We start from the raw sequence: 22,470 nt of genomic DNA on the forward strand, positions 1-22,470 counted from the left end.
CCCTCACCCCTCACCCCCCACCCTCCTAGATATTTAGACCTGAAATCCTATGAGTTTATGTTCCATGAAATACCAGGACCATGCTATGTTAGGGCTGCAAAAGGACTCAAATCATTTGCTTCAGTCCCTCCATTTTAAAGATAAGGATACTGAGATCTAGAATTGGCTGAAGGATGGCTGAAATGGCTGAAAATGGCTTGGTTTCTAAGCCACACCCTCTTTCTGGCCAGCAGAGAACAGCACAAAATCAACATGGACTAAGAAAGAATTCCAAAAGGCAAAGATGGGAGCAAATGAGAACAAAAGCACTCAATTTTCTTGAGGGTAAAGAAACGCCAGGTAGAATCACAGAATTTGAGTCTTAAAGATTTTCCTCCTTCAGTTTCCTTGATTTAAGCAGTAGGGTTAGTATCTTCATAGATAATAAAGCAAAAAGTCTCAAGATCATTCAAATTGTGAATTATAAGAGCTAAGGGAGGATGCAAGAGAGAAGTGCTCAGCTAAGCAAATAACAACACAGGGTAAGAAGATGATAAACCAAGGAGTGAAGCATTTCATCCAAAGAGCCCACTTTGAAGATGTCAAAGTATAAAGGAACATCCTTTCTACTTGTCCTTCATGCCCCAGCCATTCTTTCTACTTCAGGATCATTCTTTGTCCATGGTTCACTGAAAACCCAGGATATATGATATATAGATATGCCCAAGTCTCAAGCCAGGAGGAAAAAGTTTGATCACGAGCTTGTCAGAGTATCGTATGAGAGCCAAGACACTGTTGTTATGGTTGCAAAGTGGGTCCTGGCTTATCAGAACAGATAAAAGCCAGGCTGGAGCCTGAGCCCATCTGGCCAGCCACCTTCTTCAGGAGACTCCCAGTTCTTCTGTTAATACATCTATGGTTTGGAACCAGCCTCAAGCATAAGCCAACACCTACTGTTTCTACCACCTGAGAGTAACCTGCAAACTGAGATGGCTTTTCAAGGGACCACAGTTTGGCAGAAAAGTAACAGTCCGTGTCCTGTGGGATTTCTTAGAGGATTATCCCTTCCCTTTTTCATTGATGATCGGATCAATGCCATTATAACACAGGGATAAATGACAATTAGACCCAATAATGAACTTCATTCAAGAAAAAAGGCAAAGACTTTAAAAGGAAAAGAAAGCAATAGAACTTTCCAGTTAAAGAATGCTTCACCTTCAGACTATTAGTTAAAACCCTGCTTCCTTGGTGGCTCAGACAGTAAAACATCTGCTTGCATTGCGGGAGACTGGGTTCGATCCCTGGGTCAGGAAGATCCCCTGGACAAGGAAATGGCAACCCACTCCAGTACTCTTGCCTGGAAAATTCCAAGGATGGAGGAGTCTGGTGGGCTACAGTCCATGGGGCTGCAAAGAGTCGGACACAACTGAGCGACTTCACTTTCTTTCTTTTTTTTGCAGTGGGTTATATTAACTCTAAAGCAGTCATCTTGAATGCCTACATGTGATTTCTAAATAACATAAATTAAGTAAACAGAAAGAATCTATTGCTGTCTTTCATCCCTTCTACTATTAAAATAAGCACTAGTGATACATGGCACATAATGATGAATGAAAGGATGGATGGACAAATGAGTGAGATAGGGAGGGGAAGAGTGGTAGGGAAATAGACCATAAAAGTTAAGTAGCACTGTGTATGTGTTAGATGCTCAGTCATGTCTGACTCTTAGCAAACCCGCGGACTGTAGCCCACCAGGCTCCTCTGTCCATGGAATTCTCCAGGCAAGAATACTGCAGTGGGTAGCCATTCCCTTCTCCAGGGGGATCTTCCCAACCCAGGGATGAATCCTAGGGTTCTTGCATTGCAGGTGGATTCTTTACTGTCGGAGCCACCAGGGAAGCACTGCTGAGATGATATAATTCCTCTTGTCCTTGCCTAAGACAGAGATGCAAGTGCAGAGTCAAAGAGGGAAGGCGGAGGTGTTGTGCTTGCACAGGTTTTGCGTGTTTGGAATTTCCTATCCTCCAGCCAAAATTGAATTCATTCAAGGACTTACTGCTAAAGGTGGAAACCAGTTGAGTACTTTATACTGAATGTTATGTTCCCTATTCTTCCCCTCAATGCTTTCTTGAAGTAGGCAGAGTATTCATAATAATTTAAAAGCCCTCTGTTTCAACTGTTTCTTTTAGGGGAAATTGATGATTGTGTGTAAAACTAAAAGGAATATGTAAGGACTCATGATCCTTAAATTGTTGAAACATATTTTTACTGAGTACCAATGATATGTAAACCTCTGTACATGAAGGAGAATGATAAAGATAGGAGAGGCAATAAAACATAGTGGTTAAGAGCACAGACTCTAGACTCAGACTGCCTGGTTTCAGACCCTGGCTATCTCACTTAATAGCTGCATGTCCTTGGGAAAATAATGTAATTTACCTGTACCTCAGATTCCTCATCTGCCAAATGGGAGTAATAATTGAATCTACCTCATAAGAGTTGTGAGGATTTATTGAGATTGTGTGTACATGTACAAATATAAATTATAGTATTTAAAATGGTACCTAGCAAATAGTAAGCACTATTAAAGTTTTAGTTGATATTATTTTTCTTAGTTTTTAAAATTAGAGCCATCTGAAAAAGAAATAGGTCTCACCAAGTGGAAGTGAGTCCCCTATCACCAAAAACTTCAAGCTTAAGCTTACCAACACTTTCCAGTGATGTGGTAGTATCTTTCAAGCACACGATAAGAGAAAGAGAATTCAGTGACCTAAGACCCCTTCCAACCCAGAGAACCCCAGTTCTATGAATGATTCCGACTTCAGTGGAAGCTCGACTGTCCTGTATGAGGAACTGTTGACTTTTATTTTGAGGTTGTAGAAAAGAACTTTCAGAAAACCACCATGTTTCTCAACCAGTTAAAATCAAATGTAATATGTGTTTTCATTTCACAGTGCCTGAGGAAAATTTAATTGTAGCATGAACTCCAGCCCTTACTAGTTTAAAGTAATATTGCCAAAATAAATAAAAATGTGGGATATTTCCGGGCTCACACAGCTTCCGGGACATTTCAGTTTCTAGGGCTGCCGATTCAGTGCCTCTCACAAGCATTTGATCTTCTTTCAAACATCTCTTGAAAACAAACAAAACCTCATACAGCTTCTCGTGTGCGTGCTGTTAGGATGTAAGGGTGGAAAAGGAGGCAGAGAAAGCAGCTCCGGGAGAGCCCCTCCTCCCTCTTCCCTCCAACTCCTGACCCTCTCCCTCCCACCACTCACCGACAGGAAACAGTGTTTTCCTAACTAATAAGGCTTGCCATTTCTCAAGTCCACTTACACACCATGGAGGAAGATGAAGTCTGTTCTCTTTGCTTGCCTGTATGAAGGGAATAGGGCTTTGAGCAATGTTTATCAGATAACAGAGAGCTGACTTTTAATCCAGGACAAAACTGATAGTCTAGAGGTAAAGTGGAAGCCTTTTGCTGACAACGAAAAGATAAATCATTTACAGTGATCTGTGGTGACCTAAATGGGAAGGAAATCTAAAAGAGAGGGGATATATGCATACATATAGCTGATTCACTTGGCTGTACAGTAGAAAAATAATTATAAAAAATAAAAATAAAGATAAATTGTTTTAAAAGAAGCAGAGTGCCTTTATGAGTTTTTAAATATCCACTATAGAATTCGCCAGTGATTGAAAGCCCAGCTCCTGAATCCTTTGAAAATCAGTGATAATATGTATTGGCCTAGGCAAGATAAGTCTATTTTTAAAGAAAGACCAGGCAAGGTTAGGAGAAGTTTTTCAGTGGCCATTAAATTTACAGATCTGCAAGGTCAAAATCAGTTTTTTCATCCTCAGAGCTCTAACTGAAATCTGAGTACCATTCCCTGATACTCATCTATTTAGGACTCCTTCTTTAATGGGACTGCTTTAACCCCCTTAAGGGGGGCTTCCCTGGTGGCTCAGATGGTAAAGAATCTGCCTGCAATACAGGAGACCTAGGTTTGATCCCTGGGTCAGGAAGATCCCCTGGAGGAGAGCATGGCAACCCACTCCAGTATTCTTGCCTGCAGAATTCCATGGACAGAGGAGCTGGTGGGCTACAGTCCATGGGGTCACAAAGAGTCTGACGCAATTGAGTGACTAACACTTTCATACCCTTAGGACCACCTTGTTTTTATCTTGCAACCAAAAGAGATGGTTTAGAAATATAGACTTACATTTAAACTCAAGTAGAGAGAAATGGAAATTGAGAACAGCAAGGAAATTATGAGAGATGTGGGACAATGGGCATATGAGCTCATGTCTGGTACTAATAGAGAGCAGCAAAGAAACTTCTCACCACACTAGGAACTCAATCATACCTCAATGGGCTACTGCTCCATCAGTAATAAGAGCTAGAAAACATTTCCAAACATTCCCATCTATTTTATTCACTGATGAGATTATAGTTTTAAGATCCATTTGGTCAGAAAACTAAGTCTTTTGAAAAAGTGGAGGTTTGATAGAAATAAGAATGCTGAAGGTCCATCCAGCTTTAATTCCAAATATCCTTGGTGGTAACTTACAATCTGTTGTTAACTACAGCAAATAGTTTTGGGAGAAAGAAGATTATTTTCTCTTCTTTACTTTGTGTGTGTGTGTGTGTGTGTGTGTGTGTGTGCACACACAGTGGGATTCACATGCCAGAATTTCTTACAAAATTCTCTGTAAAATATATAAACATTCACATGGAGCTTTCTGTCTGGCCAGCTCCAAGAGGTCATGTAATCAAAGACCAGCCAGCTCTGCCATCCATGAAAATATGATGTGGTATTTTCACAGCTGTAGATGACAATTATGGCAAGACAAAAATTCTAAATGATTAGGAGTAAGACCATGGCAGGTTGAGGGTTAGATAAAGAATCCTATTGTAGACTTGAGAATATGTAATATTTATGTCACAGTCTGAGTGTGGCAAACTTGAATCATTCATGAGGCATTGGAGGACTAGAGAAAAGTGAAAAATATAAAAGGAATCAATAAATACACAGCATTATTTTGTCAGTATTGATTGACCAAGGCCACTACTGGATGCTCTGGTTTGTCTCTGTCAATAATGATACTTGTTTCCTTCTTCAAAGAACACTAGGATGGAAGTAAAAGTACTTTGGGCACAATTCTGATTGTTTTTTAAACTGTATACATACATGAATTGTTCTTGTGCCGTTTTCTGTCTTGGAAAAGCACTGGCTGGCACCATGCGTGTTTACTTTTATATGCTGAAGACTCACGTCAATCTCAAACAGATGCAAATCACTTTAACTTGTCGTAGTGTTATTTTGTTCATCCTAAAAGTTCAGAAAAGCCTTCCAAACTTGCAAAATTTCTCTCAATTCAGAGGAGGAAAAAATTCAGAACACAGTATTTGAATGTTCTGCCCAGATGTGTCACACACATGAAGCATGAGTGAAAGAGGGTAACACCCTTTCCTACTAATCTCTGAACTCATCACTATTGCATTGAAATGATACCAAAAGGTAACAACCCTGAGCCCCACATGCCCCCAGAACATTGGAATATAAATTACTGCATACGTGAGTGTAAGGACTCCAACGTATGTTTTATGTCAGATGAAACAATGCTATTTTGGAGGCTAAAGAGAAAAAAATAATCAAATCCAGTTTTTAGGTAAAAATATGCCGAATCTTTAGCACATATCAGTGAAATTGCTAGAGTCTGGTGTTTCACTTTTTTAAATACCACAACGGTTGAACCTTTCAGCAATTCCAAAATCAACTCCCTCTGGGAAAGATAGTGTGCTTAAAGTGTAGTTGTTTTTGTTTGTTTGTTTGTTTTTTAATTTAAAAATGTAACACAAAAAGCTAACAAAACAGGCTGCCCATAAAATCAACAGCCTAAGCAGCCCTGGAGTATTTTACAACATCCTTGAAGACTATTAAAGGCAACATAAATAACTCTTGCCAGTAAGGGAAAATACCCTTCAGCTTTTTTTTCCCTTTCCTTTTTCTTTTTTCAGGCTTTTAAACCATTTTGGTAGTGATTTGTTACATCACAGACAAAAATACTTCAAACAGAGTCAGGTGGTATCCTTTGAAAAGTAAGGAATTGCCAAGACAGGATAATCTGTGAATAATTATAGGATAAACACATTCCCTAAACTGGGGGATTCCTAGGGATGGACCTGTCACTAGAAACAAGAGTTATGCGTCTTCTAGTGTAGCAGTCAAGGGCGCCCTGGGCACCCAGTAAGTAACTATTACCCCCCCAGTCAGAGAAAGGGCAGTACTCAAGCATGGGGTGTGCTTTCCCAACAGGAACTATTTCTAAAAAGGCAATAGTAATAGCTGTTTTTTATTAGGCACGTGCCCTGAGGTAAAGGCTGTCGCAAATCACCTCCTTAATCTTCACCATTAGCCTGAAGGGTAAATGTTATAATTATGCCCTCTCCCCCACTGTACAATTAGAAAACCTGGACTAAGGGGGCTAAATGTCTTGCCAAGGTCTTGCCCTAACAAGTGGTCAGACCAGAATCCAAACTCAAGATGGACTCCAGCATGTGAACTATGCACTGTGCTCTCTCTTCATTTCTTCACTGATATTTACTGTACTGCAATCTGCCCGCTGTAAGTTCCCAGACAGGACAGGGGCTCTGTGCACAGCAAGAAGTAGGAAGCCATGTAAGGCTTGCTGTTAACCTGAACTCTATTCCACCACTCCTGCAGGAAATGCAAATCAATTTAACAAGCATTTCCTGGTTCGCCACTTGGCTTACACATCCAAGGAGGAGATAGAGGTGAAGGGACTATGCTACCTGCCCTCAAGGAGTTTACTTTTTAGTGGGAAAGCAAACACTTAGATAATTTATTCCACAACAAAGGCAGACCCAGAGTGGATTCTGACAGCACAGAAGCCAGAACAGACAGCTGTTGCCATCAAGTTCACAAACAAGAGCTAAACCAAGGGCCCTTGAAACAGCTGGCTCTCTTGCACACAGCTACGGTAGGTAGATGTGTAAGGGTGATCACATGTAATCATCACAACATTATGAGGTGGGTGCTCTTACTCCCCCCCTTTCATTTTACAGAACAGGAAACTGAGAAGGCGAGGACAATGTAACAATTGCCAAAGGTCACACAGTTCTGTGTTGGAAGCTGGGATCCAAGCTAGGTGTATAAATCCAGGTTCTCTGAGAAATGTATATGATACTGGGTTAAAGGAGCAAGGGTTTGATGAGGGGAAATACCCATGTGAAAAGCAATAGGAGAGGATCAGGGAAGCCTGAGCAAGCCAGCAGAATGCAAGTGCAAGTCTGACCTCAGTGAAACTGAGGAGGAGAGATGACTGGGGAGAAGCATCCTAGATGGCTGTACCGTCTAAAGAAAAGTCAGCAAAGCCACTGAGGAGTCCTTGAGCCAAAGATGGCCAATAAAGAAGTCTTGGGCTTCCCAGAAATTGGGTCTGCCCTGATGTCCCCACTACACTCTTGAGCTATGGGAGGGGGCTGTGGGGCCCATCTACCATGCATGGTCAGAGGAGACGATCATGTTGGAAAAGATGTCCTTTCTCACTCTAACCACATAAAAGATAGGGTAAAGTCATTTCCAGAAAAACATAAATAGAAAGGGGGCTGGGCAGACCAACACTGTGCCCAGACTGTTACACCTATCTCTTTGCTGAAGAGGCAGTTACTCTACCAGGAGCATACATCTCTTGAAAAGTACACCTTGTCCTTCGGTTTTAAAAGTCACATCCCAGAGCACTGAGTTGATCTCATGACACTCACTCTACTTGGCTCCCAGAGATGAAAGACTGACCTCACTCTCCTGGAAATAGGACTTATAATCCCCCGAAATAATGAGATATCAAAGTTGATATTGAGACATTTAAATCATCATCCAATATTTCACATTTCTCCAGGCTAAGCAAGCAAAATAGCCAGGGCACATCCTTTTCAACAAGTTGACATCTGGGCCATCTCTTCAATCATCCATTGCCTTTTTTTTTTTCCTATTTTGCCCTTTTTAGGAGAAAGTCAATGCTGAGTTAGAACTTTAGGCTGTACAATAGGCTATTAACATTCCATGATGGGCAGTATTTTCCCAGCATTTTTTATAGGGTTCCAGGCTTTTCTTAGAGTTTATGTCATACAATACTTAACTTGTTTGTAGTGGGTGGAGATGGAAACATAGTCTATTGAAAACATCACTGCTTCCTCCCTAAAATTTAAAAGGGCTATTATAATCCTTTTAGATTCTGCCTCTCAGGCAATGTCTTACAAAGATAGGCGGGGAGAAAATAAGGGCTTATCATATTCACATGGTTAGCTTTTGCTAAAAGAATATTGTGCTATTAGACCTCCATTAATAGCATATAAATGGGACTCAGCTCACACTGGATAAGGGAGGGTACCTACTTCCCTAGTTTACAGTCTTGCCTTACCCTCTAAACCAGCATCTGCCACCATCTGGGATCATGGGCAACTCATGACATGATCAATTACTGTTACTGGAAAGAGACTTGGGTTTTGCATCAGCAGATACTGGTCTACCTTTTTGGGAGGCACCGTGGTCGAGTATCTATCTGGTGAGCTCCAGGATCAGAAGCGACTGATACAAATCCCAAACATGGTCACATCTTCACTGTAAGAAATCAGGCACGTTGTTTTTTATTCATATTTCATGAAGGTAAAATGGCTAAGACAGTAGTACCCATCTCTGAGAGAACTGTGAGAATTAAATAAGAAAATGTCTATAATTAGCACTTATAAGACAGTGACCAGCACATACACATGTTCAACTGGTGGAACAGTTATTCTTTTATGAAAATAATAGGTGGTTTTACTGTTAGTACTAGGTCTATCAGTTTGTTCCTATGTGACCTCAAGCAAGTCACTAAATCTTCAGGAGCCTTAGATTGTGAATGATACCAATGCAAACAACGTCATCTCCTGAGGTTGTTGGGAGGATTCACGGAGATTACTGTGTAAACTGTAAAATGTGTGCAGATTTTAATCAAGATAACTATTATTGCCATTGTCGTTAGCTCTCAGGGAACTTAAGTTTGTGGACAGTTTTCCATTGGAAAACTAAGAGCTAGGATCGTCAAGAGAAAATGGGGGAATGTGAATGGTCCCTTCATGGCATTTTCCAGCTTCCTATGTATCTGTGTATGGCATACACTGTGTAATAATGTATATCACAAATTAACCCCTATCAAACCTATTCCCTCATGAGTCAGTTAACCCTTCCTTCAGAGGGTATGTTTCCTCAGCCAACCCCAGTGAGCTTGAGGACCAACTTTTTTTTTTTTTTGTAAATAATCTTACCTTCTCTGGTGTCAATAGGAAACAGTATTTACTCACTACTGTTTTCCTTTCAAAAATCTGTCTAGTTGCATACTAGACACAGTTTTAGCTGGTTTGTTTGTCTTGGACAGGCTGTTGAAGTGAAAAGTTTTTGCTTGGCTGAATGTGGGACGGTTTCATAACCCCTTCAAGAAGTGCACTGAAGGAGGGTGCCAGCTCCGACGGCTGCTTCTAGCAGGCCTCCACTTGCCACCCATTGTCAAGGGTGGCCCGCGTCATTAAATTAAAACAATGAGCAAAGCAACAGATGCAACTGAGACTAAATTCCTGAGTGCTTTTGTTTTGTCACTGTCATTGTCTACAACAAAGAAGTCACATGTGAGAGCCTGGGAAGAGAGCCAAATGCAAACCAGACGACATCCCAGCTGGTTCTGAATGGCCTCCATCATACGCCTGTGTGCATGGGAACCATGCTACTTGGAGCGGTGTCAGCTTTATCAAGTGAATTTCTGCCCAGGACTTTGCTGTGATGCCAAGACAGTCCCAGAAGAAAGAGTCCAGAAGATCCCTCCACTCAGACTTTACACCTTACACTTCTGCTTTGAGAGAAAAGAAAGAATCTCTGAATTGGGGAAAGGGATAAGATCTATATGATTGGCCGAACTAACCCCAATCCTTTTTGCTACAGCGATCATGAATGTGAAGAGAGAGGTATAGAAGATACCTGAACTTTTTATCTGGAAACCTGTGATTAATTTGGCTTGAGAAGAAGACTGGAGATTAAATACATCATGTGCTTTCTTTTTACTTGTAACCATTTCATTCTGGAGTATTTCCTTAGAATGGGCTTTATTCAGATTCTTTAAAATCCTTTTTCTAAGCTGTCATACCTTGTAAACAGAAAAAGAGGTTAAAACCCAAATTAGGGTATTTTTAGTCCTGTTAATTAATTTGGTTACTAGTTTGATAGAGCAATAGTGTCCTTAATAATAGTGATTAAGGGGGTTTGATGAGCCATATACCATCAGCAGGGTCTATTGAGAACTGAACAGAAATGTTTCAAAGAGTTTGAGACAATAGTATGTCTACTCTGTAGCTGCATATGTCTTTCTTCCATTTTCCAGAGAACTCCTTTAAGAAGCAGAATAAGATGTAAGGTTAGAAATAAAAACTTTACTGGTAGCTTAACAGCAGATGCTTTGTAGAGCAACAAATGCATGTCTAGTGAACCTGGTAAAAGTTGTATGATATTAGAGGGGAAAGTGCCAGGATTGTAAACAGATAGCATCTCAAGCTCTCCTACATGAATGCCCATTTTCTTCCCACAAAGATTTTTTTTTCAGTGGCCACTGAGCTAGATATTTTAATAAACATTTTTACACAATGATGTCATCCTCCTTCTATTCAGGAGGTATGAGATATTTTCACCATCAACGTGCAAAGTACTAACTTGCTTTTATAAAGGACTTGTTGATCACTCTAATGTTCCAGGTAGAGCTAAAAATATGTGTAAGAAAAATGATCAAATCCCTATGGGTCTGAGTCAATAGGTATCATTTCCAGTGATGAGTTGTTGACTCTGCCCCCGCTTCTCACCCTCTCTAGTTCTCAGGTCTGAGTGATCTGCAAGGTCCCTCACAATGGTCTTTAAGCATCTTACAATGCTTGTGAGAGTGATCATTTCCTTAGCCAGAAGGAAGGATTTGGAGATTCCAGTGCCCGTGATGAGAACCCTTGGTTTTGGTCTGGATGGAAAATGTTCCTGGGAAAAAGGAATCCTTAAACCTCATTCTGTACCAATAATTATCCATTACATCCTTCTCTAAGGGCCTCCTGACTAGAAGGAAAAATCAAGAGAAGCAGCACCTGATGTTTCTGCATGTAAATGTCATTTCCTTCTGGATTTTATTTTACAGCTTATTTGTCTAAATAAATGTTGCTATTTAAGTATGTTCAAGGATAAAATAATAATTACAGAAGAAGTATAATGACTTGATCCTGCACATTATCAGAGGGTTCATTATATTCATTCAATAGTTATTTATTGAGCACCTGAAATGTTTTGGGCATTGCTATAGACATGGAGCTGTAACAGTGAGCAGAGACATGTCCCTATTATCATAGGGCTTCTATTCTAAGCAAAACTCAGTATTCCTTGGATAACAGAATTGGTTGTTGATGGGTGAATGGTAGCACCAAAACAAGGAACCCAGAATGTTTAATCCAAGAATAGTTCCTTTCCAATAAAGATTGAATAATAATAGTAAATAACAATTGGTAATACTTAGGTAGTGTTCACGGTGTTCCAGGCCTATTATAAGTGATTTTATGTCCTAATTTTTTAATCCTTAATCCTAAAAGGTAGAAACTATTATTATCCCAGTTTATGGATGAAATTGAGACATAGGAGATTGTCACTTACACAAGTTCATATGGCTAAAAAATAGAAGAACCAGGATTTGAGCACAGCTCAGAATGTCTGTGATTTTGTAGATTCCAAATCAGCTACAAAACTTCCCAATCTTCTACTTCAAAACCTCTGCCTCTCTCCAGAGGAGAAAAAGAAAAAAATGAAAAGTTATCTCCTTTTTACAGAAACTAGAACAGAACCAAAAGCAATAAAACAATGGAGGATGATCCCAGGATGTGATTTTTTTTTTTCTCTCACTAGGAAAAAGACGTTCCAAGCCAGAAGACTGGATTTTAAAGGATCCCCTTCCTATCAAGGAACCTGTGATAGTGGCAGATGAATAAACACATGCTTTTGTGTGATTACAAAGCAATTTGTGGTCCCCATGCCATCAAGGGTAAATAGAAGTAGCTTTAGTGAGGTTTGTCTAAATTAAAAACTCATGGTCATCCACTTGTTTATGTCTTTCTCAGAAAACCTTGGCCCAAGTTGTCTATTAAACTGACTGGTGAGACATAAGGTATGAAGGTTGAGATCCAATGTTAGAAATAGATGGGTTGGATACATAAAAATTCATCAAATTAATGTCACTTTTTCTCCCTTATTTTTAGGAAGTACATTTGAAGAACACAAGTAGAGGGAGTGCAGGAAACAAGAACTACAGAATGTAGGAAGACCTTCCTAAAGAGTGAAGAATGACATGCCACCGGCAGGATCCTTCGCTCTGCACGAGTTACCTGTTAAACACCAGAAGACCTACCAAAAATAAGTTTGATAACATTTCAAAAGATGGGCATTTCCCCCAATGAAATAAGTAAACATTCCAACATTGTCTTTAGGAGTGATTGTTCAAAGCTTTGCACCTTGCAAAAATGACCCTGGAGTTGGTAGATTGCTGTTGATCCTTTATCAATAATGTTCTATAGAGAAAATATATATATAGATCTTAGTCCCTGCCTCTCAAGAGCCACAAATGCATGGGTGTTGTATAGATCCAGTTGCACTAAATTTATCTCTGAATCTTGGCTGCTAGAGACATTCATTCAGCAGGCTTGTCTAAGTGGTTTATTAATTTTTTTATTTGCACTTCTTTCTACGCAACACAGGCTGTTTGTTTTACAGTGTCTGATAATCTTGTTCCTCTATCCCACTCCCTTCTCCATCACCTTTATATTTGCTGAATTTGGCCTCCTAAACAGCAGCAGCAAGCAGTTAAGTAGCACACCAGTTTTTAACCCACAAGATTCCATCTGTGGCATTTGTACCAAATATAAGTTGGATGCATTTATTTTAGACACAAAGCTTTATTTTTTCCACATCTTGCTAAAAAATGCAAGTAGTTACAACTTTGAGGCCAATCATTTTAGGTGTATGTTTTAAGCATAGAAAGTCTCAAACTCTGAATGGTTCCTTCAAGAGATGAGTTAGTGTGTGACCTGATCAGTACTTCTCTCTTTTTATTTCTTCCATATAGAGCACTATGTAAATTTAGCATATCAATAATACAAGATATATCAAACAGTATGTAAAACTCTGTTTTTTAGTACAATGGTGCTATTTTGTAGTTTGTTATATGAAAGAGTCTGGCCAAAACGGTAAAAGGTGAAAGCAAAACTAAAGAGGAAGCCTGGAGCCAAAGGTGACACAGAGGGGAAGGGTACTCAAAACTCAAACATTTGGGAAGGAAAAGCTCCCCAATTATGCCTTCCAAGAAAAATAAGACACAAAGTCCACTGATACAAATTTGATTGGCGAGTCCAGAGAGGAGTAGAAAAAAGCAGAAGGCTAGGAATTTAATAATCCTGGTTTCTTATTCTCGCTGAAGAAACAAACATCTGACGACTCTGCCACGGACTCACCACTGTGTGACCTTGGGCAAGTCACTTCACCTCTCTGTGCCTCAGTTTCCTCATCTGCAAAATGGGGGCAATATGTAATCTACCTACCTCACAGGGGTGGTATGAGGATTAAAAAGATAAAGCTCCAGATTTTTATCCTGAGTTGCTATGAGGGCATCAAGATCAGAGCCCTTGAGTTGCTAGGATGCAAAGAATTCTATAAACAACCCATTCAGTATAGCTAGAAAATTGATAAGCTGAATGTTCTTGACATGCCAGTTCTTGTCAGTGAGGCTATCCAACTAACTGTGAAAAGCTAACAGTTCAATCTCTTTTAAAACACTTTTCAAAATAACTTAGAAACATTTGAATCTACAATTTGATTTTGAATTCTGCATTTGGATTTATAAATATAAAGTGAAAATGGAGAAAGGAAAAGAAAGGAGAAAAACAAAGATTTCTATAAGTGAAAGGATGGTTACTCCTTTTGTTAGCACGTTCTGACTCTTCCAGGCATTTACTAATAATTGAATAATTTGTTGTTGTTTAATCGCTCAATCAGTCCTACTCTTTTGCGACCCCATGGACCATAGCCCACCAGGCTTCTCTGTCCATGGGATTTCCCAGGCAAGAATACTGGAGTGGGTTTGCCATTACCTCCTCCAGGGGATCTTCCCAACCCAGGGATCGAACCCACATCTTCTGCTTGGCAGGCAGATTCTTTACCACAGAGCCACTTGGGAAACCAAATCTAATAATACTTATTTTAATATCATAAATGAGACTATTCACTTTGAAAGCCACAGTTATTTCTTCTCTTTAAGCCCAAGATTTCAAATGCTGAAATAAAAACTAATAAAAAGTAACAAATTTACTTTCCTGAATGTATTTTGTTCTATCCTTGGAAGTATATCCATAAACATATATTTAAAAAATTTTTTTTGACAAAAATATGCTTAACTAGAGTTGCAAATTGAGAGACAAAAGTTTCTTTCACAGCTAGAAATTTTCTAGCTCATAACTCATGTCTGCTTAGAAGAGTGGCTTCTAGTCCTCCGTGGATGTATCTTATCCATTCAATTGAAAATTGGTATCAAGAAAACCCAATGATAAGAACAAGTCCATGCTGACCTAGAAAAATATTTCCTGTCTATATATCAAGGTTTTCTTACTAAAACAACAAATCATTCATCATTCATATCTTTTTATCTGCCTTAGAATTTTTTGGTAAAAAGCAACCAGACTTGATTATTTCATGTAAATTATATCCCTTTTATTCTTGGAGAGTGTACATGCAAAACAAAAATAGCATCTTTAATTTTCATCCCTCTGGTTCACCTCAAGGTTCAGAGGCCAGAAAAAAACAGATTTCTTGTATCTCCAAACTTATGCAAAAAGAGGCCTCTTTAATGGATGTCCCTTTCAGCCAACGGGTATTTTAACCTCAGTCCACAGTGTTATTTGAATTCAGCACCTCCAGCATGCTGAGCTATGTTCTGATCACTGTGGACAATGTAAAAGAAACCATAGGTGGTTTTGCTCTTCATCTGTTTTCTAGATATATGGGTTCTGTGGATTGAGATAATGGATCCATTTTCCCAAAATGGCACTTTTGATTTTTATTTCTTATTCCTAGTGTATATCTTTTAAAATTACTGACTACCAATAACATGTTACATGCAACCTTCTACAAACTTATATGTTTCCAGACATAGGTGAATATGTTAATTCTAAGAGTGTCTATTGACTTATTTGATTCACTAATAATTCTATTCATAACCAAAAATATCCCAGTGAGGAAAGCTTAAATATGGAAAGCCGTATTACTTTTCTTAATTTTTTCTAACACATAGTCCTATTCAACTGTATCATAAATCAGCTAATTAAAAATTAGCTAATTATGCTAACCCTCTATCTTATTTTCAAATGATTTAAAACTAGAAGTCAAATTGCTGTCAACTCCAAAAGCCAGCTGATCACTATATAGTACAGCAGAATGACCCAGTATTGACAGAAGGAAGCACATAAAATCTTACAACTCAATTTTTAAGCTTTACTTTAGAATTTTAAGATAAGGCAATATCAAGATATTTACAAAAGAACTATAAATACGTGTAAGAGTGAGCTTTCAATTTATGGGTTGATTTCCAGTTTAATTGACAACACTGAATACCTAGGTCAAATGTCCATTCCCAATTCCTCAAATAGTATAATTGTATTTTTCGAACATTTTAAAATGAGGAAGACCCACTAAAAAAGTGAAAGCATCTTTCCATCAGAATCCACTCATCTAGAGATAAGGAAAAACTCTCCCAATACTCACCCTACTCACACACACACACACACACTCATCCTAAGAGTCCAATGGAATATTGAGAAGAAATCACTTCCTTGAAAAATCTTTGGAAAAAAAAAAAAGGCCTGGTGTCCCTTGAGGATCCTTCCCCTCCTTGGAATGTCAATGTTTGTGTAGATGAAACCATCTCATGCACTGTGGCTTCAGGGTTTCTGTTACTAGTTTATGCACTTGGGAGAATGCTTTAAAATGGAAGATGTAGCACATTTTGCTTTCCCATTTATTGTTTGGCCAGCTATGCCAATGTGGTGCTAATGTTTCTTTAAGAAAGTACTTGACTAAAAAAAAAGAAAAAAAGAAAAAAAAGAAAGCATAGACATATTTTTTTAAAGTATGAAAACAACAATTCTATAGCTAGATGGCATAAGAAAATAGCATTAGGTCTAGTCACCACCACCTTTCAACTTTTTATCACTTGCAAGTAGTGTACTGTTCACCAAATTGTGAGTTTGGGGGTGCAAAGGCAGAAGATGAAAATTGTTTTAAGTTAGAAGGCTCCATTGTTTTGTTGGCTCTCAAACTCAACAAAATTAGCAATATATTATCCAATCTGAACACTTTGATTCAGGAGCATGGAGCATAAAAGGGAAAGAAAAAAGAAAAAAGACCTTATAGGCAAATGGCAGAACTGAAAAGATGATTGAGTTACTCATTGCTTTGTGTGTGTGTGTGTGTGTGTGTGTGTGTGTGTGTGCTCTCTGCTCTAAAACATACTCAGCAAGTGGAGAAAATAAAAACAAAGAGAAAAATGCATAGATCACCTGCTAAAAATAGCTTCTGCCACATCCCCCTTGAGTAGTTCTTTGGCGTCGACTGGTTTAATAGAAGATATTCTCCCTTTACCTAAACATCTCAAAGAGCAGTAGCTCTCATAAAAGCAATCACTGATCTCATTGGGAAGTGTTGGAAAGTATTTCCTTCTGAGATGGGGGTTATCTACTGATAAGGACAGAGAAGAATTTATGAGAAATCGTTGAAAGAGATGGCTAACAATCTGTGAAGATTTTTTTGTTTTTGTTTTTTACTTTATACAGTCTTTATGAATATCTTAATGTTCAAAAATGACTTGTTTTTTTCTTCTTTTTTTATATTGGAATAAGGGATGATAAGTTAAACCCACATAGACTGACTTTTTAAAACTATAGGCTAGATAGAAATGTATGTTTGACTTGTTGAAGCTATAATCAGACTATTTAAAAATGTGTTTGCTATTTTTAATCTTAAAAGATTGTACTAATTTATTAGAGACAGATCCTATTTGGCTCTCTTCATTAGAAAGAGCATTTCCCTTCAAATTACCTGGGCTTTCCCATCGATGTTTTTGAAAGAATAATCTGATTTATGCATCATTATGGCATCATTTATTTTAAATTTTTAAAATAAAATAAGTGTGATTCTTCATGCCCCTCTCCTGCAATGCTCATAAACTCCAAAATCTGAAAGGGGCAAAAAACAAGAGAAAATTTTGTTGGTTCTTTGTTTTGGGTTGTTTGTTTGTTTTTGATGCTAGTGTTTAATCCTATAGTACATATTTGCTTATTGCTATGTTAATATTTTAAAAGACTTTTCTGTTAGGTATTAGAAACTGATACATAGATATCTTTTTTGTGTGATTTCTATTTAAAAAAAAAGGAGATGAGATGACTGTCTGAGCTTTAAGTGCGTGTGGTACAGGATAAAGATACAAATTTAAACAAGCAAATCCTATCTGGAGCAATACTTTTTGTAGAGAACCTCTCATAGATGAGACAGAGGCCCAGGGAAGTTTTGAAACTCTTTTTTTCCTCTTAGTCCTTATTCATTTAGTATCTGTCTCAAAATTTTGTAGAGGACTGACCAAACTGAAACCCTGAAATGAAAGGGACCTCTTTCAAAACATACATTTCACCTGTTTTCTTAATTTATGAAGCCACATTGATCTTAAACATGGTCCCCATTTCTCCCCATTCTTCAGCTGTCATTGATAAGGTCTTTCAAGAAAAAAACCACTTAAAAAGAGAACACAAAAGTTCGAATGTCACTGCCCAATTGAAATGTAAATTAAGATATAGTTTCTCCTATTTAACCCCTGCTGAATCTCACCTGTCACCTTCAAATGGCCTTCACTCTCCTTAGGATATGCCTTTTTTTTAATTGCCCAGGCCTAAATGCACTGATGTAAAAGTAGGAAAAATGAAAGAAGAACTCAAAAATCCCTTCCAAACCACCCACTGGCCCCGCTCACTTACCCATAGCAAAATCACTACTGTTAATCCCTTAATCTGATTTTTTTTGGATATTTATCTTGTACCTGCTGCTAAACACACTGCAGGAGGGACTCTGAAACCTCAAGCCACCTACTCACATCTCTTATCTGTGTCTGTGTATTATTAAAATGTCTATTCAAATATCAAAAACTTTCAAACATCATGCAGCTTGTATTCAGTTTATACAAAGGCCCCAAGTACTATGTCTGATCTCTTTTTGCTGAAAGAGCTAATGAAGCTGAAACCTGGGATTACTTCATGTGTTTTGCTTCATTTGTTTTTATCACATTTATAGGCCAAGTGTGATAAGGAAACTTACAGACACTGAATTAATCTTCCCTGCTACTCTGAAACCAGAAAATGATTGGTTATTATTCATTATATCTGTCTTAGTTCAAAACATATTTTTTATTAAATTAACTCTGTATTTGAAATTATTATTCAATTCATTTATGGCAGAGGAATATCGATCCTAATGACTTCTAAAAATGTAACTAACTGAATCATTATCTGACATTTACTGTTTAATAAGCATATTTTGAAAATGTATGGCTAGAGCGTCATAATAAAATGATATATCTTTCTTTAGTAATTATATTAAAATTAATCATGTTTGATTAATTAGTTCTTTTGGACAATGTTGGTATAATGTGTCATTCCTTAAGAATTATATTGTAATGTAGCATTTTTATTAAGATCATTGCAGCAAATAAAACATGAAAACTTACCCAGAAAATAAAACTAATCATACACCCAGAATGGAGATATCTTACAAAATTTACAGGTTATATTTAAAAATAAATGTTTCAAAGAACTTATACAAACTATGTAAGAGATGTATGAATTGTACGATAGATGCATTAACAATAAAGCAGTTTAAGTAAGCCATCCCACTCACTGTAATCCAACAGTGAGTTATATCCCATGACACAAAGCATTTCGGAAAAACTTTTCTATCACGCAGGGTACATAATATACAAGCAGCATTTAATACACTCCCATATGGAGAGATGTTATAAGAATGTGATCTCTCAACACTGAATTTTTGTTTCAATAAATCTCATTCTTTACTGAATAGACACTGTGAATATCAAGCTCACAGTAGCATTTGTGGAAGCACCAGGTGGAAATTAGTATTGATAATTTCCCTCTTGTTGTTTGAAAGCATCTCATTCTGTTTCCCTTTACTTAAACCCTCCATGAATTATTGGAAAATTTACCTAAATGTAAAAAAGGATCACAAGTTTGGAACTTGATTTTAAGGAACTAATAATATTACTAAAGTTTCCTGTATCATTTTCCCACATGGGGCTCACCTTTACACCCAATTTCATTCACTCAGAGTCTCCATGGTTCTTCCGAGGACCAAAGCGAGGACTAAACTTCCTCATTCGGCTTGTGCTCAGAACCGTGCCTCCTGTGACCATAAGCGTCTACGTGCATTGTGTACAGCATGTGACGTGTGTGGCTCATCTAGGTACAGCCTTTTCATTAGAAGTTTTATGGATGGTGAAGTAAGAGGGCAGAAAGACATCAAACATAACTGTTATCTTAGTAAGTTCCCTTCCGCTCTTCTGCAAACTCTCTCAGAAATTACTTCCTTTCCAACCCTTCATCTTCTCCCCTTGAAAGAACTTGCAAGAAAATTCTACTACAGTTCTCCACCACAGCTTTGCCCATAGTGGGAACTGGGGCAGGCCAGCTCACCTTTTATCACTGCATGTGCCCCAAAGTTGTTTCTTTCCTAAACAAAAGAGCAATTCTGTCCCCAAAGAATTGTCTTCTTTCAAGATCATCAAGGTCAAATTGTAGTCTCTTTTTAAAAATTATATTTTTCCTTCTTATAAGATCTGTGTGAGTGATAAATTATCACCACCCCAACAATGGTTAATATTTTCTGAGCACTAACTATGGATCAGTCACTACACTAAGTAGTTCACCTATATTTTATCATTAGTCTTTATAAAAACCCTATGAGTCTGGCACTATTATGAGCCCTATTATACACATGAGGAAATGGAGGTTCAAAGACATTATTTAACTTGCTCAAAGTCAGAGACAGGCAGAGCAGCCTTGAAGCTGGGTTTGAAGACATCAAAACATGTGCTTTCACTACTTCATCATTCATGCCCCAATCCAGATGCAAAGACAATTCTATACACTGATACATTTTTGTTCATATTTGGTTTTATGAGGCAGAAATAGAGCTAATTGGATGTTTGAGAGATAAACTATTTTTGAATATGAACTTAAGATGAATCAGCATTTCTGCTCAATAATCAATATATCTAACCGGGCTTTTAACCTTTAGGCCATTCCTCTACAGTCCACGTCCCAGTGTCGTTTTGTGATAGCCCTTCCATCAGGCATGTAATACCCAAGGGTAAATCAGTCTCAGCCAGGAAAGGTATGTCTTGAGTCCTTACATAATTCAGAAATAAACTCTTTCTAAAAAAGTAAAACTAGAAACTGATCACAAAGAATCTTGCCCAAGAGCTCTGGCAACAGTGCACCTATTGTTCTCGTGATGGTTTGTCAAAGTCAGTGAGGTCTCAAGAAACATGGTTGAAGCAAGGCTTCCACAGACAAAAACATGGACTCCCAGAGTCCATGCTCCTAGTTTCTATATCCCTGACCTTCTAAAAGGCCTTAGTTATCCCACTCTAGGGATTCCCAGTGGGTATAGTTCTAGCCCTAGATGGCATTTGGGAAATGTTGAGAGATATTTGGGGTTGTCAATCACAATGATTAGGGGGTATTATGGATATTTATTGGGCAGAGGTTAGAGTTCCAGACTCTTCATGCAGATGATAAACCTATTTATAATTACCTAAGCATGATTTTAACATAAATTGAATTTTCCAGGAATGCTACCATTGAGAACTAAGTGGAAGGTGGTAACTTATTTCATTTGTAACTTTATCAAGCATTGTCCACTGTTCCAGAAAAAGCATCATTAATGGCAATGCTAATTGTGCTATTTGAATCTCTTCATTTTCTACCTGTATCAGTCCTCTTACAGCTGTCATGTTCATAATTTTCCACATGGGGTGAATATCTGACCACTTCACTATGTTTTCTAATAGAGTTGAGCCTTAGCATTTCTGTTTTGCAATGCATGTTATTTTGCTACAAACTGTTTTCATTCTACTTTATATTACAGTTCAGGCATCACTTTTATTTTTGTTGAACTTGTGTATGTATTATCTATGAATTTCACTTTGGGATATTAAAGAGTATATCATAAAATGTTTGCTATAAAAAGGGGAGCTTTGGGTATGATAGGGCTGAATACAACAATTATGATCCTACCTGAGTCATGATGACAGATGGATGGCAGAGCCTTTGCCTTCTTCCCAGTGAGGCATTAAAAGTGTAGAGCTGAGCTGAAAGCTTGTATCTCCCTCACCTGTTTATGGATAGAGATAAACCTCTTTGGGGTCCAATAAAGGATAATGGTTATGGTTAATACAACATCTGTTTTCTAAATGTTCTTTCCTTCACCCTGTGATGGGATGAGATGATTTGGAAAAGAATAAAGCAATCAGTGAAAACAGAAACATATGTAAATTGGATTTGAGACAATAGCAGCAATACATCAGAAGTAAAATTTGACCTTGGATTTCAAGCAAGGTCGGAAATGTGGCCTAGAAGGGAGGTTTCTCTTTATAATGGTTACTACCAGGTAAGTTAAGAGTAAGTAACTGTCCTATGACTTTCTAACTCTACTGCATTTATTGAAGTCAGTGGCTCCCACTAGTCCCCAAACTCCTCCACTTGAGGGAACACTGGGGAGAGGCTCTTCAAATGGAAATTTGGGGGATTCATAGTCTGTATTCACAGCAACTTCTCTACATAAGTGCTGTGGCTGAATCCTCCATTCCATCCTACAAACACAGAACTCGAGTGTAAGTGTCTAAAGGATGTGATAGACAAACAGAGATGGAGAAGGTGCCCCCCTAGAGAGGGAAGGAGACAGCAGTAAGAGAGGCAGAAATCATACTCAGGATTGTACTCTCACACCTTATTTGGCCCAGATCTTCTAATTCAGCCACTTTTCTAGAATCTAAAATATTCAGATAGGGTTACTCCAGGACCAATATTCTCTCCCTATTTTTTTGTTTTTTCTGTCTCTCTCTCTTTTAAAGATCTTTTGGAAATGGAAACATTTCCATTCCTTTCCTGAAGTGAAAGTGAAAGTATTAGTTGCTGAGTCAGGTCTGACTCTCTGCGACCCCATGGACAGTAGCCCGCCAGGCTCCTCTGGGCGTGGAATTCTCCAGGCAAGAATACTGAAGTGGGTAACCATTTCCTTCTCCAGAGAATCTTCC

General features: G+C 38.2%; 1 protein-coding gene and 1 long non-coding RNA gene across 2 annotated transcripts in view; both read left to right on the forward strand.

The window, feature by feature from the left end:
• IGF1 (insulin like growth factor 1) overlaps positions 1–21,599 on the forward strand; it is an 80,712-nt gene extending 59,113 nt beyond the window's left edge. Inside the window, exon 4 of the mRNA XM_055575269.1 lies at positions 12,311–21,599. Coding sequence (XP_055431244.1) covers positions 12,311–12,370 — 60 coding nt within the window. The 3' untranslated portion in view covers positions 12,371–21,599. The remainder of the gene's footprint in view (positions 1–12,310) is intronic.
• Positions 9,486–12,215, forward strand: LOC129648708 (uncharacterized). Its single transcript, XR_008712851.1, has 3 exons — positions 9,486–10,000; positions 11,961–12,096; positions 12,173–12,215. It is a non-coding gene; the product is annotated as an uncharacterized LOC129648708 (long non-coding RNA).
• Positions 21,600–22,470: the final 871 nt, after the last annotated feature.

The sequence above is a fragment of the Bubalus kerabau genome, chromosome 1 (assembly GCF_029407905.1).
Source record: "Bubalus kerabau isolate K-KA32 ecotype Philippines breed swamp buffalo chromosome 1, PCC_UOA_SB_1v2, whole genome shotgun sequence".
Lineage (NCBI taxonomy): Eukaryota > Metazoa > Chordata > Mammalia > Artiodactyla > Bovidae > Bubalus > Bubalus kerabau.